The 17,906-nt window shown below is 41.5% G+C and overlaps 1 protein-coding gene across 1 annotated transcript in view; it reads left to right on the top strand.

Annotated features, from left to right (window-relative positions):
* The first annotated feature begins 616 nt into the window (after nt 1-616).
* The window catches only part of LOC139559167 (ETS domain-containing protein Elk-4-like), a 23,058-nt gene continuing 5,768 nt past the window's right edge, over nt 617-17,906 (top strand). The window contains exons 1-5 of the mRNA XM_071374937.1: nt 617-1,126; nt 12,629-12,843; nt 15,959-16,681; nt 16,840-17,088; nt 17,758-17,883. Coding sequence (XP_071231038.1) covers nt 12,637-12,843; nt 15,959-16,681; nt 16,840-17,088; nt 17,758-17,883 — 1,305 coding nt within the window. The 5' untranslated portion in view covers nt 617-1,126; nt 12,629-12,636. The remainder of the gene's footprint in view (nt 1,127-12,628; nt 12,844-15,958; nt 16,682-16,839; nt 17,089-17,757; nt 17,884-17,906) is intronic.

The raw sequence follows: 17,906 nt of genomic DNA, 5'->3' as shown, positions 1-17,906 counted from the left end.
TGGGAATGGTTAAATCTGTGAAAGTTTTAAGAAGTGGAATTGTTTAGATTATTTTGTGCATCCTCGCCCAGAGGAAGCGAGCACTTCACGTCACTTGGCTCGGGGCTCAACTTGTGGCATGCTTTTCTCACTGGAACAGGGTGCCGTTCAACGGGGTGATCAGTAGTGTAGAGGTAGATCAAATGAAGAAGACTATTTCTGGTGTTTGTGACACCTGCAGTTTGGTGAGATGTAAGACCCAGTGGCAATTGCGAGACTGAGAATACCCTGTCTGTCTTGTTGAGCTCGGGGATCAAACTGTGGCATGCTTGCTCACTGGAACAGGGCGCTGTTCAACGGGGTGATCAGTGGGGTAGTGTAGAGGTAGATCAAATGAAAAATAATATTCCTGTTTGTGACATCTGTAGTTTGGTGAGAACCTTGAGGATCTAGGAAATGCTTGTAAGGGTTAGATGGTGCAGGGTTAGATGGAGGTGCAATTCAAAGATTTTCCCATTCCCTTTTTTGAGGGGGACCAAAACGTGCAATCCGCACTCCGACCTGCGAATGCAACAATAAGCAACACAGCATTTGGTCTCCCGGAAATTCACACAAAGAAGAAGAAGAAGCTGTTGCCGCAATATTTCTCACCATGCCTCCCACGCGCGAATGCTTCTCGCGACGAGCATAGCAGAGGCATGACAACAACAGTCAAGTCTTTGCAAACTTGCCTGTTACAATGTAACTTGTGAAATTAGATTATAATGTAACATGTAACGTGTTTTTCGGTCAACAGCGAAAGTGAAGGAAGCATCGTTGAAAACATTTTTGTCGAGACAAATGTAGCTGAAAGTAGAAGTGGTTGGCGCGACGACACTTCAAAACCACGGCGGGGACAGATAACAACCCGCATATGGAACGCAAACAAGGGGAAGTGATCTCAGCATGCGTTTAATTCCCTGTTCTTAAAGATTAGCACACATTTTCCCCTTCCAAAAATGTATATGGCAATTTTATAGTTTTCACTTAAAGGGCGTAACTAGATAGCCATTTGCTACTCAGCTAGCAAGCTCATTTTCTGTCATGTTTTGGGAGTTGTATCGACACTTCTGGGTGGCTCAAATTTTCAACGAGCTCGACTAGCAAGGTAAGCTACTGTAGTTAACCTAGATATCTTACAGTTTAGAGAAACTAGCTATGTGACAACGTAGGGAAATTAATGATATAAGTAATTGCACTAGCTGCAATCTAGGTAAATGCATAGCTAGCCAAAATATCAGCATTTGGCAAGCTAACAAGTGGTTGATTTCGTGCAGCTAGCGTTAACTGTTAGCTACAACATGGCCATTTCACAGAGTCTGTGATTTCAAGCTAGCTAACTGTTAGTTGTTGACATTACTTTTTTCTAACTGCTAACTATGCATCACATTTTTACACCATATCTTAGGGATTTTTGTTATATAATATTATGATATTGTTTGGGTGGCCAAACGACAACTTAACTGCAACATATATTACAAGTGACATCACTGTCTGTGCTCTGTGGGTCCTAGCTGAGTGTTGTTTCGTCCTCGTTACATAATCAGAAACGCTCTAATCATATCTATAATCTTGTGTCCCTTGGTGGCCTCACTGAGCCAGTCTGTACCGTTTTACACTGTGAGAATGAGACGGATTGTGAGTGGGGGTGTGTCAGGGATAGATGAGTCAGGGCAGATTTACTTTTCATCTAAGCCTCTTACACACACACACACACACACACACACACACACACACACACACACTGTAGGTAGTGTTCATTACACAACCTGATCTGGCCTGCTTGCTTGTATAAAAAAATTATATATGCAGAGTGCATCAAATGTATACCCCTTATCAGTTCAGTTCTGCTGTATGAGGCTTTTTTTGGTATTTATGACACATTTTTTACAATTTTATTTAACCAGGTAGGCTAGTTAAGAACAAGTTCTCATTTGCAACTGCGACCTGACCAAGATTAAGCATAGCAATTCGACACATACAACAACACAGAGTTACACATGGAATAATCAAAACATAGTCAATAATACAGTAGGGGAAAAAAGTGTATATATACAGTGTGTGCAAATGACGTAAGATAAGGGAGTTAAGGCAATAAATAGGCCATGGTGGCGAAGTAATTACAATATAGCAATTAAACACTGGAATGGTAGATGTGCAGAAGATGAATGTACAAGTAGAGATACTGTGGTGCAAAGGAGCAAGATAAAAAAAAAAAAATACAGTATGGGGATGAGGTAGATAGCCCATCTGTAAACAGCCCATCTATGTGCAGTGATCTGTGAGCTGCTCTGACAGCTGGTGCTTAAAGCAAATGAGGGAGATATGAGTCTCCAGCTTCAGTGATTTTTGCAGTTCGTTCCACATGCTGACTGAACTGGACGCGCGTGAACGTTGATTTTGTTCACCCACACCAGAAGCAATCATGACACAGGTAGAAATATCAAAACAAACTCAGAACCAATTATATTAATTTGGGGACAGGTCAAAAAGCATTACACATGTATGGCAATTTAGCTAGCTTGCTAGCTAATTTGTCCTGGTATATATTTTTTTAAATTTAACCTTTATTTAACTAGCCAAGTCAGTTAAGAACAAAATCTTATTTACAATGACGGCCAAACCCGGACGATGCTGGGCCAATTGTGTGCTGCCATATGGGACTCCCAATCACGGCCAGATGTGATTCAGCCTCGATTCGAACCAGGGACTGTAGTGACGCCTCTTGCACTGAGATGCAGTGCATTAGACCGCTGCGCCACTCTGGAGCCCAATTAAACATTGTGTTGTTATTTTACCTGAAATGCACAATGTCCTTAACTCCAACAATTAATCCACAGATAAAACAGTTAACCGAATTTGTTTCTCGTCATCTCTCCTCCTTCCTTAAGGCGTCTTTTTCTTCTTTGAACTTTATAAGGCGGTTGGCAACCAACTTTACAGCATTACTACAACCTACCGGAGTGTGGACCTAAGTTCATATTTCAATCACCCACGTGGGTATATGCTCCTAAAAACCAATGAGGAGATGGGAGAGGCCGGATATGCAGCGCGTTGAGCGTCACAAATATAACCAATTTCTGTTTTAGGGCCTGGCCACGCAGACGCTCGCGAGGAGTGTGTGGTCAATGATTGAATAACATGTATGTGTACATTTTTATTTTGCAATGTGAGCGGTGTGGTCAGCATGTTAGGCCAATAAACAGTCAAACTATGACTATGCCCATAATGTCCACTCTTATGCCGCCAAGTAGACATGGTTATTGTGATAGTGCTGTTTAGCGTAGTTTGAGCTTTAATGGCATAGCATTTTGCAGGGATACAAACTAGTCATCTTTTGATGAAATTCACCATTTTTAATCCAAAATAAGTGACCTTCATGATTCGTGTAGATCCGATGAGAAAAGTTTGGGCGCGGGGGGGCTGTATGCGAACGAGTGATGCGCATTTGGAGCAATACTGGCTGTATCCAAGGTTCAGACAATCGTTCACACAACAGAATGCAGCATGTGACTGAAGAGAGACAACCGATTTGCTGGTTACTGCATCAGCGCACGCTCTGGAAAGACAGCAGGAGAGTGGAAAGGAAGTTTGCCAGTTAACTTACAGCAGCGCATCCCTTGAACGATAACGAAGAGGTATGTGAGAAGCCTGACCACAGAGACGGGGTGAGAAGGTGATGAAGCGTACTTCATGAGCTGTAACTGAAAAATAACTGGCAATTTTGGAAAGTTTGAGGTGAGGGAGAAACTGGTGGAACAAGTATTGTTAAGCATCTTGCTAGCTGGATCAAATTATCCGTTAGCTAGCCAGAGAAATGTTGAGCAACATTAGCCAACTTAACTGATCAAATAATTGAGATTATGGTGTGAAAATTAGCTGGCTAATAGTCAGACAACTAACATTAGCTAGCTAACGTTACAACATCAGATGAGCTAATGTTAGTAACCTAACCAATTCACTCTTGTATTAACTGGTAACGTTATACGACCCCTTGCCGTTCCTCAAGTTATAACGCATTAGTTGCTTACTGGACCCTGGCAATCTGTGAAATGTTAACTAGCTAACTACTATCTGTGAAAAAATGTTTTCCCACTACAGTATGTGGCTAATTTTCAGAATGAGAAAATTTGGTGAAAATGAGGTGTTGCTTGTTAACTTCTCTAGGATAGGGGGCAGCATTTTCACTTTTGGATAAATAGCGTGCCCAATTTCAACTTCCTTCTACTCATCCCCAGAATATAAGATATGCATATTATTAGTAGATTTGGATAGAAAACACTCTGAAGTTTCTAAAACTGTTTGAATCATGTCTGTGAGTATCACAGAACTTATGTAGCAGGCAAAACCCCGAGGACTAACCTGTTTGCTGATTTCTAATCAACCTGTTTGCAGTTCCTACCGCTTCCACTGGATGTCACCAGTCTTTGGAAATAGGTTGAGGTTATTCCTTTGTGCAATGAAGAAGAACGGCCATCTGGAATCAGTGTAACGTTATGTGTACTGTTTGAGAGTTGCGCAAGACTAGAAAATATCGTTAGTTTGTTGTCATCCTGTATTGAAAACAGATAGACCCGTCTGCAATTTGATCGATTATTAACGTTTACAAATACCTTAAGTTGTATTACAAAAGTAGTTTGAAATGTTTTGGCAAAGTTTAGAGGTAATTTTTGAGATATTTTGTAGTGACGTTGCGCAAATTGGAAGCTGTTTTTTTCTGGATCAAACGCGCCAAATAAATGGACATTTTGGACATATATGGACGGAATTAATCGAACAAAAGGACCATTTGTGATGTTTATGGGACATATTGGCGTGCCAACCTGATTTATATTTTATTTCTGTGTTTTGTGTTGCGCCTGCAGGGTTGAAATATGCTACACTCTCTTTGTTTACTGTTGTGCTATCATCAGATAATAGCATCTTATGCTTTCGTCGAGAAGCCTTTTTGAAATCTGACATGTTGGCTGGATTCACAACGAGTGTAGCTTTAATTTGGTATCTTATATGTGTGATGTAATGAAAGTTTGATTTTATATCATTTTTTTAAATTTGGCGCTCTACATTTTCCCTGGCTATTTGGCCAAGGTCCCACATATCCCAGAGAGTTTAATAAACAAGTGGAGCTGGGCCTTGCTTAAGCTGGATGCCACTATAGAGGTGAAAGGAACTAATGCTAAACTCAACAAAAAAAGAAATGTCCTCCCACTGTTTATTTTCCACAAACTTAACGTGTAAATATTTGTATGAACATAAGATTCAACAACTGAGACATAAACTGAACAAGTTCCACAGACATGTGACTAACAGAAATTGAATAATGTGTCCCAGAACAAAAGGGGGGTCAAAATCAAAAGTAACAGTCAGTATCTGGTGTGGCCACCAACTGCAATAAGTACTGCAATAAGTACTGCAGTGCATCTCCTCTTCATGGACTGCACCAGATTTGCCCGTTCTTGCTGTGAGATGTTACCCCACTCTTCCACCAAGGCACCTGCTAGTTACCAGATATTTCTGGGGGGAATGGCCCTAGCCCTCACCCTCCGATCCAACAGGTCCCAGACGTGCTCAATGGGATTGAGATCCAGGCTCTTCGCTGGCCATGGCAGAACACTGACATTCCTGTCTTGCAGGAAATCACACACAGAACGAGCAGTATGGCTGGTGGCATTGTCATGCTGGAGGGCCATGTCAGGATGAGCCTGCAGGAAGGGTACCACATGAGGGAGGAGGATGTCTTTCCTGTAACGCACAGCGTTGAGATTGCCTGCAATGACAAAAAGCTCAGTCTGATGATGCTGTGACACCGCCCCAGACCATGACGGACCCTCCACCTCCAAATCGATCCCGCTCCAGAGTACAGGCCTCGGTGTAACGCTCATTCCTTCGACGATAAACGCGAATCCGACCATCACCCCTGGTGAGACAAAACCGGGGACGAAGATCGTACTTTTTGGAGAAATGTCCTCTGGTCTGATGAAACAAAAATAGAACTGTTTGGCCATAATGACCATCATTATGTTTGGAGAAAAAAATGGGACGCTTGCAAGCCGAAGAACACCATCCCAACTGTGAAGCACGGGGGTGGAAGCATCATGATGTGGGGGTGCTTTGCTGCAGGAGGGACTGGTGCACATCACAAAATAGATGGCATCATGAGGGAGGAAAATTGTGGATTTATTGAAGCAACATCTCAAAACATTAGTCAGGAAGTTAAAGCTTGGTCGCAAATTGGTCTTACAAATGGACATTGACCCCAAGCATACTTCCAAAGTTGTGGCAAAATGGCTTAAGGACAACCAAGTCAAGGTATTGGAGTGGCCATCACAAAGCCCTGACCTCAATCCTGTAGAACATTTGTGGGCAGAACTGAAAAAGCGTGTGTGAGCAAGGAGGCCTACAAACCTGACTCAGTTACACCAGCGCTGTCAGGAGGAATGGGCCAAAATTCACCCAACTTATTGTGGGAAGCTTGTGGAAGGCTACCCAAAATGTTTGACCCAAGTTAACCTTTCTAGCGCAGGCGTTCCGCTAGCGGAACCCCTCGACAACATTCCGCTGAAAAGGCAGCGCGGAAAATTCAAAAATATTTTTTTGAAATATGTAACTTTCACACATTAACAAGTCCAATACAGCAAATGAAAGATAAACATCTTGTTAATCTACCCATGGTGTCCGATTTCAAAAAGGCTTTACAGCGAAAGCACAACATATGATTATGTTAGTTCAGAGCCAAGTCAAAAAAACACAGCCATTTTTCCAGCCAAAGATAGGAGTCACAAAAAGCAGAAATATAGATCCAATTAATCACTAACCTTTGATCTTCATCAGATGACACTCATAGGACATCATGTTACACAATACATGTATGTTTTGTTCGATAATGTGCATATTTATATCCAAAAATCTCAGTTTACATTGGCGCGTTACGTGCAGTAATGTTTTGATTCCAAAACATCCAGTGATTTTGCAGATAGCCACAGAAATCCCAGAAATACTCATAATAAACATTGATAAAAGATACAAGTGTTATTCACAGAATTAAAGATAGACTTCTCCTTAATGCACCCGCTGTGTCAGATTTAAAAAAAACTTTACGGAAAAAGCATAATCTGAGTACGGCGCTCAGAGCCCAATCCAGCCAAAGAAATATCCGCCAAGTTGGAGTCAACAGAAGTTAGAAATAACATGATAAATATTCACTTATCTTTGATCTTCATCAGAATGCACTCCCAGGAATCCCAGTTTGACAATAAATGACTGATTTGTTCCATAAAGTCCATCATTTATGTCCAAATAGCCACTAGTTGTTATTGTGTTCAGCCCAGTAATCCATCTTCATGAGCACTAAAACTCAAAGTTCCGTTACAGGTCGTAGAAACATATCAAACGATTGATTCCATACATCTTTAGGATGTTTTTAACATAAATCATCAATAATGTTCCAACCGGAGAATTCCATTGTCTGTAGCAAAGCACTGGAACGAGAGCTAATCCTGTCTACGGACACTTCCTTCAACCTCAGAGCAAAAACCAAGCCATGACATGTACTATCAACTAGAGGTCGACCTATTCATTGGAATGGCCGATTTCAAGTTTTCATAACAATCGGTAATCTGCATTTTTGGACACCGATCGTGGCCGATTACATTACATTGCACTCCACGAGGAGACTGCATGGCAGGCTGACTACCTGTTATGCGAGTGCAGCAGGAGCCAAGGTACCGTGCTAGCTAGCATTAAACGTATCTTCTAGAAAACAATCAATCTTAACATAATTACTAGTTAACTACACATGGTTGATGATATTACTAGTTTATCTAGCTTGTCCTGCGTTGCATATAATCGATGCGGTGCCTGTTATTTATCATTGAATCACAGCCTACTTCGCCAAACAAGTGATTTAACAAGCGCATTTGCGAAAAAAGCACTGTCGTTGCACCAATGTGTACCTAACCATAAACGCCTTTCTTAAAATCAATACACAAGTATATATTTTTAAACCTGCATATTTAGTTAATATTGCCTGCTAACATGAATTTATTTTAACCTCACTAGGGTAGGGGGCACTATTTTCACCTCCGGATGAAAAGCGTGCCCAAAGTAAACTGCCTGCTACTCAGGCCCAGAAGCTAGGATATGCATATAATAATAGATTTGGAAAGGAAACACTCAAGTTTCTAAAACTGTTAAAATAATGTCTGTGAGTATAACAGAACTGAAATGGCAGGCGAAGACCTGAGAAAAATCCATCCAGGAAGTGGGATTTGTTTATGTTTGTAGTTTTCCATTGACTGCCTATACAGATTCCATTGACTTAGGACTCAAATTGCACTTCCTATGGCATCCACTAGATGTCAACAGTCTTTAGAAATTGTTTCAGGCTTGTATTCTGAAAAATTAGGGAGTAAGACCACTCTGAATGAGTGGACACTGCAGTGTCCCAGAGGTTTTTCATGCGCACGACCGAGAGCGCGTCTTGTTTTCCTTTTTATATTGACTTTTGTCCGGTTGAAATATTATTAATTATTATGACTAAAAACAACCTGAGTATTGATTATAAACATCGTTTGACATGTTTCTACGAACTTTACTGATACTTTTCGGATTTTTCGTCTGCCTGTTGTGACTGCCTTTGAGCCTGTGGATTACTGAACGAAACGCGCGAACAAAACTGAGGTTTTTGGATATAGAGGGACTTTATCGAACAAAACAAACATTTATTGAGTAAATGGGAGTCTTGTGAGTGCAACCATATGAAGATCATCAAAGGTAAGTGATTAATTTTATCGCTATTTCTGACTTGTGTAACTCCTCTACTTGGCTGGTAACTGTTTAATGATTTGTCTGCTGGGCTCTGTTCTCAGATAATCGCATGGTATGCTTTTGCCGTAAAGCCTTTTTGAAATCTGACACCGTGGTTGGATTAACAAGAAGTTCATCTTTTAAACCGATGTATAACACTTGTATGTTTTATGAACTTTTATAATGAGTATTTCTGTTTTTGAATTCGGCGCTCTGCAATTTCACTGGATGTTGGCCAGCTGGGACGCTACCGTCCCACACCCCCTAAAGAAGTTAACTAGGGAAATTGTCACTTCTCTTGCGTTCTGTGCAACAGAGTCAGGGTATATGCAGCAGTTTGGGCCGCCTGGCTCGTTGCGAACTGTGTGAAGACCATTTCTTCCTAACAATGACAGCCAACTTCGCCAAACGGGGGATGATTTAACAAAAGCGCAATCGTTGTACGAATGTACTCAACCATAAACATCAATGCCTTTCTTAAAATCGATACACAGAAGTATATATTTTTAAACCTGCATATTTAGCTAGGCAATATTAACCAGGTGAAATTGTGTCACTTCTCTTGCGTTCATTGCACGCAGTCAGGGTATATGGAACAGTTTGGGCCGCCTGGCTCGTTGCGAACTAATTTGCCAGAATTTTACGTAATTATGACATAACATTGAAGGTTGTGCAATGTAACAGGAATATTTAGACTTATGGATGCCACCCGTTAGATAAAATACGGAACGGTTTCGTATTTCACTGAAAGAATAAATGTTTTGTTTTCGAAATGATAGTGTCTGGATTTGACCATATTAATGACCTAAGGCTTGTATTTCTGTGTGTTTATTATAATTAAGTCTGATTTGATAGAGCAGTCTGACTGAGCGGTGGTAGGCAGCAGCAGGCTCGTAAGCATTCATTCAAACAGCACTTTCGTGCGTTTTGCCAGCAGCTCTTCGCAATGCTTTAAGCATTGCGCTGTTTATGACTTCAAGCCTATCAACTCCCGAGATTAGGCTGGCAATACTAAAGTACCTATTAGATCATCCAATAGTCAAAGGTATATGAAATACAAATGATATAGAGAGAAATAGTCCTATAATAACTACAGCATAAAACTTATTTCCTGGGAATATTGAAGACTCATGTTAAAAGGAACCACCAGCGTTCATATATTCTCATGTTCTGAGCAAGGAACTTAAACGTTAGCTTTTTTACATGGCACATATTGTACTTTTACTTTCTTCTCCAACACTTTGTTTTTGCATTATTTAAACCAAATTGAACATGTTTCATTATTTGAGACTAAATAGATTTTATTGATGTATTATATTAAGTTAAAATAAGTGTTCATTGTTCATTCAGTATTGTTGTAATTGTCATTATTTTATATATATATATATATATATATATATATACATATATATAATTGGCCGATTTTATTATAATTGTTTTTTTAAATATATATATTTTTATATATATATATATATATATATATATTTTTTTTTTATCGGTATCGGCTTTTTTTGGTCCTCCAATAATCGGCATCGGCGTTGAAAAATCTTAATCCACTATCAACTGTGGGACCTTATATAGACATGTGCCTTTTCAAATCATGTCCAATCAATTGGATTTAACACAGGTGGACTCCAATCAAGTTTTAGAAACATCAAGGGTGAACAATGGAGACAGAATGCACTTAAGTTCAATTTCGAGTCTCATAGGGTCTGAATACTTAATTAAATAAGGTATCAGTTTTTATTTGATAAATTTGCAAAAATTCTTAACCTTCACTTTCATTAGTGTGTAGATTGATGAGTTTAAAAAAATGATTTAATCAATTTTAGAATACGGCTGTAACGTAACAAAATGTGGGAAAAGTTAAGGGGTCTGAATACTTTCCGAATGCACTGTAGCTTACTTTGATGTTAAAAAACCAATCAACCCACTGATTGGCATGTGCATTTCTGTTGCTCATTAGAAAAAACAGATTTCAGTCTTGGAGGTGTGTTTCCTGACCGATTCTGCAGAAATACATTTCACTTCCTCAAAATTCCCAGAATGATGACTCAAGAAGTCTAATTTTAATGTTTTTGCAGAATGTTTTGGTTGCCCAATTTTACATCTAAGGTGTTTTGTGCAGTATTTCTGAAGTAAAACCATGTAATGTGTGTTGTCTTATGTTAACAAAGTCATTCTGCTGGGTAGACCTGTCTATGCTATTGGATCGAGCACCATCACCACAACTGCTCACCCCATGTTAGTGAGCAAGTGTACATCGTCACATCAAAACCCAACCTTCATTTACCTGTTGTGACGCACGGATGTTCCAAGCTCCGTTTTAGGCAAGACTGACTTTTTGTAGTCAATTATGACACAAGAATAACTGTTTCTGACTCATATCGATGCCAGATAGGCCGGTTACAAATGTATTAGTTGTTTTTTAAATGTAGTTACTCTTTAAGGCTATTTATGATGTATCATTTCTGTTTAGCATTTATAGGCCCAATCAATCAATTGAAATCAGTTTTGAGCTTTCCTTGTCAATTACCTTTTTATTTGAAAAACTAATGCTGCTCCTGAGTTTGAAAACAACCCTAGTCCCGTCCCTATCCCAGGTGTGGGCTCCACCTTGCCATTTAATGGGCCTCGACTGGAGTAGCATCCCCCTTACTTCCTATATATGACATATTTATACAGCAGAGCTCTCCTCTCAAATTCTGTGTTCGCTCACTGCCAAGTTCACAGCTGAGGACGACAGCACAAAGCTCCCTGCTCCTTTGTTGTCCTCCAAGTGTCTTCTGCACCTCTACAAGTCAGAAATCTTTTGGGGGGGGCGCGTCAAGTGTTCAAGGTCTTGTAGTGGATGCGAGCTTCGACTGGATGCCAGTGGAGGAGCGGGTTGACATGGGAGAACTTGAGAAGGTGGAACACCAGGCGGGCTGCAGTGTTCTGGATAAGTTGCAGGGGTTTAATGGCACAAGCAGGGAGCCCAGCCAACAGCGAGTTGCAGTAGTCTAGTAGGGAGATGAAAAGAGCCTGGAAATGGACCTGCTCTGCTCCTTGTGTGAGGTAGGGTCGAACTCTACGTTGTAGAGCATGAACCTGCAGGAGTGAGTCACTGCATTGATGTTTGCAGACAACGACAGGGTGTTGTCCAGCGTCACGCCAAGGTTCTTTGCACTCTGGGAGGGGGATATCGTGGAGTTGTCAACCGTGATGGAGAGGTCTTGGAGCAAATGAATGAATGTGTACAGCATTTCTCCAAACGTTTTTTAGAAAACAGCTTGTCGTCACAACTGATTGAATAACCCCCCCCTCCCCCTTAAAATAGTTAGATGCACTATTGTAAAGTGGTTGTTCCACTGGATATCATAAGGTGAATGCACCAATTTGTAAGTCGCTCTGGATAAGAGCGTCTGCTAAATGACTTAAATGTAAAATGTAAATGTAAATTGAATAGAAAAAACGCTGTTTTAAGGACGTTTGAGATGAGCCTGACCAAGGCACTAGGCTGTGCAGAATCACTGATCTTCAAATCACCTTGAATTCCAAACAGTAACTTATTATTAGGTGATTAAAAAATGCTGGAACTTATATTGATGTCTGATGGCATTGGTGCCAATTAAACATTTTTGCTTTCGCGTTGTTGAGTGCAGAAAAAGGCAGGTATGTTAGGCTTGTTGACTGAGGCTGTAGATTCTGAATGGGGGGTCTCTATCAGGCTATGAGCAGTCGCAGTTCAACAGTTTAATAACTGCCTGTTGGTGACACTGCATGTCTGATCTGTCTTCTACATCCCCTCTCTCTTTCTCTGTAGCGGGGAGCATGGACAGCTCTGTGACCCTGTGGCAGTTCTTGCTCCAGCTCCTATTGGACCCCACCAATGATCAGCTGATCTGCTGGACTAATGAGGAGGGCGAGTTCAAGCTGCTGCAGGCGGAGGAGGTGGCCAAGCTGTGGGGCGCCAGGAAGAACAAACCCAACATGAACTACGACAAGCTTAGCAGAGCCCTGAGATACTACTATGACAAGGTGCACACAAACACACACCTCACATTAGCATAGACAAGGGGCCCATCGATGAGGCTAGTTGAGAAAATGAGGCCAGGGTTCATAAAGCCCTATAAAATCTGTTTTATTTTTTAGCCTAATTCCATTTAGTTTCAGATTTGTCCAGGTTTCTGACTTTTCAATCACACTTTTTAAATAGAAAAACAACAAAGTTGGGTGTTCTAAGTCTACAACAATGTTTAAACCACATCAGGAGACCACTAAGACATTTTCATTTTTGGGTGTAGATACTAGAGGTCGACCGATTTAATCAGGGCCGATTTTCAAGTTTTCATAACAATCGGTATTTTTGGACACCGGTTTGGCCGTTTTTTTTTTTTTATATTTATTTATTTTTTATATATTTCTTTACACCTTTATTTAACTAGGCAAGTCAGTTAAGAACACATTCTTATTTTCAATGACAGCCTAGGAACAGTGGGTTAACTGCCTTGTTCAGGGGCAGAATGACAGATTTTTACCTTGTCAGCTCGGGGATTCAATCTTGCAACCTCACGGTTAACTAGTCCAATGCTCTAACCACCTGCCTTTGCACTCCACGAGGAGCCTGCCTGTTACACGAATGCAGTAAGAAGCCAAGGTAAGTTGCTAGCTAGCATTAAACTTATCTTATAAAAAAAGAATCAATCAATCATAATCACTAGTTAACTACACATGGTTGATATTACTAGTTTATCTAGCGTGTCCTGCGTTGCATATAATCGATGCGGTGGCATTCGCGAAAAAGGACTGTCGTTGCTCCAACATGTACCTAACCATAAACATCAATGCCTTTCTTAAAATCAATACACAAGTATATATTTTTTAAACCTGCATATTTAGTTAATATTGCCTGCTAACATGAATTTCTTTTAACTTGGGAAAATGTGTCACTTCTCTTGCAACAGAGTCAGGGTATATGCAGCAGTTTGGGCCGTCTGGCTCGTTGCGAACTGTGTGAATACTATTTCTTCCTAACAAAGACAGACAACTTCGCCAAACGGGGGATGATATAACAAAAGCGCATTTGCGGGAAAAAAAGCACAATCGTTGCACGACTGTACCTAACCATAAACATCAATGCCTTTCTTAAAATCAATACACAGAAGTATATATTTTTAAACCTGCATATTTAGCTAAAAGAAATCCAGGTTAGCAGGCAATATTAACCAGGTGAAATTGTGTCACTTCTCTTGCGTTCATTGCACGCAGAGTCAGGGTATATGCAACAGTTTGGGCCGCCTGGCTCATTGCGAACTAATTTGCCAGAATTTTACGTAATTATGACATAACATTGAAGGTTGTGCAATGTAACGTATTTCACTGAAAGAATAAATGTTTTGTTTTCGAAATGATAGTTTCCGGATTCGACCATATTAATGACCTAAGGCTCGTATTTCTGTGTGTTATTATGTTATAATTAAGTCTATGATTTGATAGAGCAGTCTGACTAAGAGATGGTAGGCACCAACAGACTCGTAAGCATTCATTCAAACAGCACTTTAGTGCGTTTTGCCAGCAGCTCTTCGCAATGCTTCAAGCATTGCTCTGTTTATGACTTCAAGCCCATCAACTCCCGAGATTAGGCTGGTGTAATCGATGTGAAATGGCTAGCTAGTTAGCGGGGTGCGTGCTAATAGCTTTTCAAACGTCATTCGCTCTGAGACTTGGAGTAGTTGTTCCCCTTGCTCTGCAAGGGCCGCGGCTTTTGTGGAGCGATGGGTAACGCTGCTTCGAGGGTGGCTGTTGTCGATGTGTTCCTGGTTCGAGCCCAGGTAGGAGCGAGGAGAGGGACGGAAGCTATACTGTTACACTGGAAATACTAAAGTGCCTATAAGAACATCCAATAGTCAAAGGTATATGAAATACAAATGGTATAGAGAGAAATATTCCTATAATAACTACAACCTAAAACTTCTTACCTGGGAATATTGAAGACTCATGTTAAAAGGAACCACCAGCGTTCATATGTTCTCATGTTCTGAGCAAGGAACTTAAACGTTAGCTTTTTTACATGGCACATATTGCACTTTTACTTTCTTCTCCAACACTTTGTTTTTGCATTATTTAAACCAAATTGAACAGGTTTAATTTTTTATTTGAGGCTAAATTGATTTTATTCATGTATTAAGTTAAAACAAGTAATTCAGTATTGTTGTAATTGTCATTATTACAAATACATTTAAAAAATCGTCCGATTAATTGGTATCGGCTTTTTTTGGTCCTCCAATAATCGGTATCGGTGTTGAAAAATCATAATCGATCGACCTCTAGTAGACACCCTTTAATTCAAGTACACACCAGCAAGAGACTTGTTTGGTTGGCAGTGTTTCTGTAGCATGCATGTTTGCTAAATAAATCACAACTGGATTGATTCAAATAATAATTCTGCTATGTAGGCATAGGTTACTTTGTAGTAACATTTGTAACATTTAATAGAGAAGGTTTTTGGGAAAGCCTTTCCATCTACCAGAAGACAGTTATTATTAGCATCATCGCTAACAGCTACACAGTGGTAGACAAACACGCACACAGACAGGCATTCCCGCGTTGCCTCTTCAGGAAGTTATAAGTTCAATACATTTAGTTGATTTCCTTGTAAGTTCAATACATTTTTTGAATATTGTTCAATTCTATTTTAGTTTCTGGATTCCGTGATTCCGTCCGCGTTCTCAGCATTGCAGATTTTATAGGGCCCTAGGTTTAGTTTAGTGCTAGGCTGGGTAGAGCTGTGGGCAAGGAATTCTTTGTGGTTAAGCACTCCTGTGACATGTCACCACCCAGTACTTCAGAGTACTGCTCGGTTGCTGTGTATCTTGCCCACTCTCTCTGTGGTTTGGCCTAAAGACAGCCTGCATCTGTCAGTGGGTGGGGTGGTGAGTTGTGTTTAGCTGAAGACCGAGCACGACAGGTCTGATTGGATGTTTGTTTGGCACAGACAGGAAGGATGGAACATTCCCACGCAGAAGTTACTCTGTGGGTTGTTTTTGTAAGAGAGGGAGAAAAGACAGGCAAAGGGAGGAGAGTGTCTGTCTTTCGTTCAGCTGTCTACTTTTTCTCCACAATGTAACATCCCTCTCCTTGTTTTCTCCTGTAGAACATCATTAAGAAGGTGAACGGGCAGAAGTTTGTGTACCGCTTTGTCTCGTACCCAGACATTCTGAAAGGGGATGCCTCTGTTCGGCCCGATGGGGAGGGGGGTGGCCTGCCCCTCTCAGAGAGGGGGGACAACACATCCAGAGATGAGGGTGGGGACAGGAGTGAAGGTGTGACAGCGACACGAGGGTCCAGTACTAAGCCGTCCAACCGTAATGACTACATCCACTCTGGCCTGTACACCTCGTTCACCCTCACCTCGCTGCAAAATGGACGGCAGCTCTTCAAGTCTATCAAGATGGAGAACCCCGGAGACAAGATGGCCGACAGGAAGTCCAATAACCGGGCCCAAGACCCACCCTCTCAGCCAATGCCATCGCCGTCAGTCATCAAGTTTGGGACCACCCCTCCCAAGAGAAGCCCTCCACCACCTCAGGTTACTATAGAAACATCCAATCCGCCATTGTACCCTCTCCAAGTCCCACCTCCCATAGATGATGTAGTGAGGACACACTCCACCCTCCTGCCTCAGGCTGTGTACACGTTTGAGCAAGCCAAGACCTTGGAATCCTCGAATCTTCGAATTCTGCATAGTTTCAGCTTATCAGAGTTGCCCTCTCGGAGTCCCTCCCCCAGCATGGTGCCGGACTCCACCCAGGAGCTGGTGATTGACAGTGATATCGAGTCCATCTCCTCCCAACCGACAGAGACGCAGATACAGGCGGTAAGGATAATGTGCACACACACACCTTCTGCGACATGGAGTCCATCTTCGTCCAATCCACTGAGATGCAGATTACTCAACACGAAGAGGGATTTAGCATTCATGTTTTTGCTTTCTGTGATTCAACTGACTGTGTGCTTCCTCCTTCTCTCTGTCAGGTGCAGAGTTTTGGCCATGTGTCAAGTGGTGAGGTATGTGGAGGAAACGGGGACAAGGGAGGGAATAGGGAGATGAGTTTGTCTCCGGTGTGTGTGAGTGGCCATATCACTGGGGGCAAGGCCCGCAAGCCTCCTAAAGTCCTGGAGCTTTCCACTCCTACACTGGTGGTCACTGCCTCTGACCTCTCACCTATGAACCTCTACAGCCCCTCACTACCCACCGCCTCTCTCACACCAGCACTGCTACAGGTGAGACACACACACACATGCATTTTTACACCATTTTTACACTCCACACTCACAGTATTGTTGAAGATGTATTCTTGATTAGGAGAAGATACATTTACGATTAGGGATGAGGTGACATGTAAACAAACTTCATTGATAGTTTTTCCCCAGCAGATGGCAGCAGTGTTGTAGTTTTATTGAACACCCCTCTCTGTCTGAACTGAGTTCCCACGACAACAACTGTTGTCATTCCTTTGGCCTGTCAATGGGATGTTGACCGTTTGACCACATGTTCCTGTTGTGATCATAATATTAGATTATATCAGCAGGACCTGACAATGGTCTCATTATTCTCTCAGATTTTCCCTCTGTGGGTTAACATCTATGCTACTGCGGTCATGAGACGGCTCCGTTGGAGCCAGACCCTGGCCAGCTTCATCTGGGTTGGCTTTGCCTTGGGCTGCTGGTAAACAATCAAAACCTCCATTATGGATACAAAAGAGAATGTTGTTTTCAATTCAAATACTAGCACTTACAGCTCTAAATCCAGCATTGAGAATATTTTTGTGCCAATTGGTGATCATTTTGAGATATTCCCAAATGGTAATTTGAGTATGTTTCAATTTATTTTAATTTTTTTCCTGACATGGTTTCTGTCTTTCTCCTAACTACTAGTGTGTGTGTTTACAGACGCCCACTCTGTTGCTGACCCCCAGTCCCCTGCTGTCTAACATCCACTTCTGGAGCACGCTCAGTCCGGTGGCTCCCCTCAGCCCTGCCACCCGCCGCCAGCAGGGAGCACACACCCTGTTCCAGGTCAGAACACCCCCCCCCCCCCC

This window comes from Salvelinus alpinus, chromosome 2 (genome assembly GCF_045679555.1).
Source record: "Salvelinus alpinus chromosome 2, SLU_Salpinus.1, whole genome shotgun sequence".
NCBI lineage: Eukaryota > Metazoa > Chordata > Actinopteri > Salmoniformes > Salmonidae > Salvelinus > Salvelinus alpinus.
This window is presented reverse-complemented; position numbering and strand designations above follow the sequence as displayed.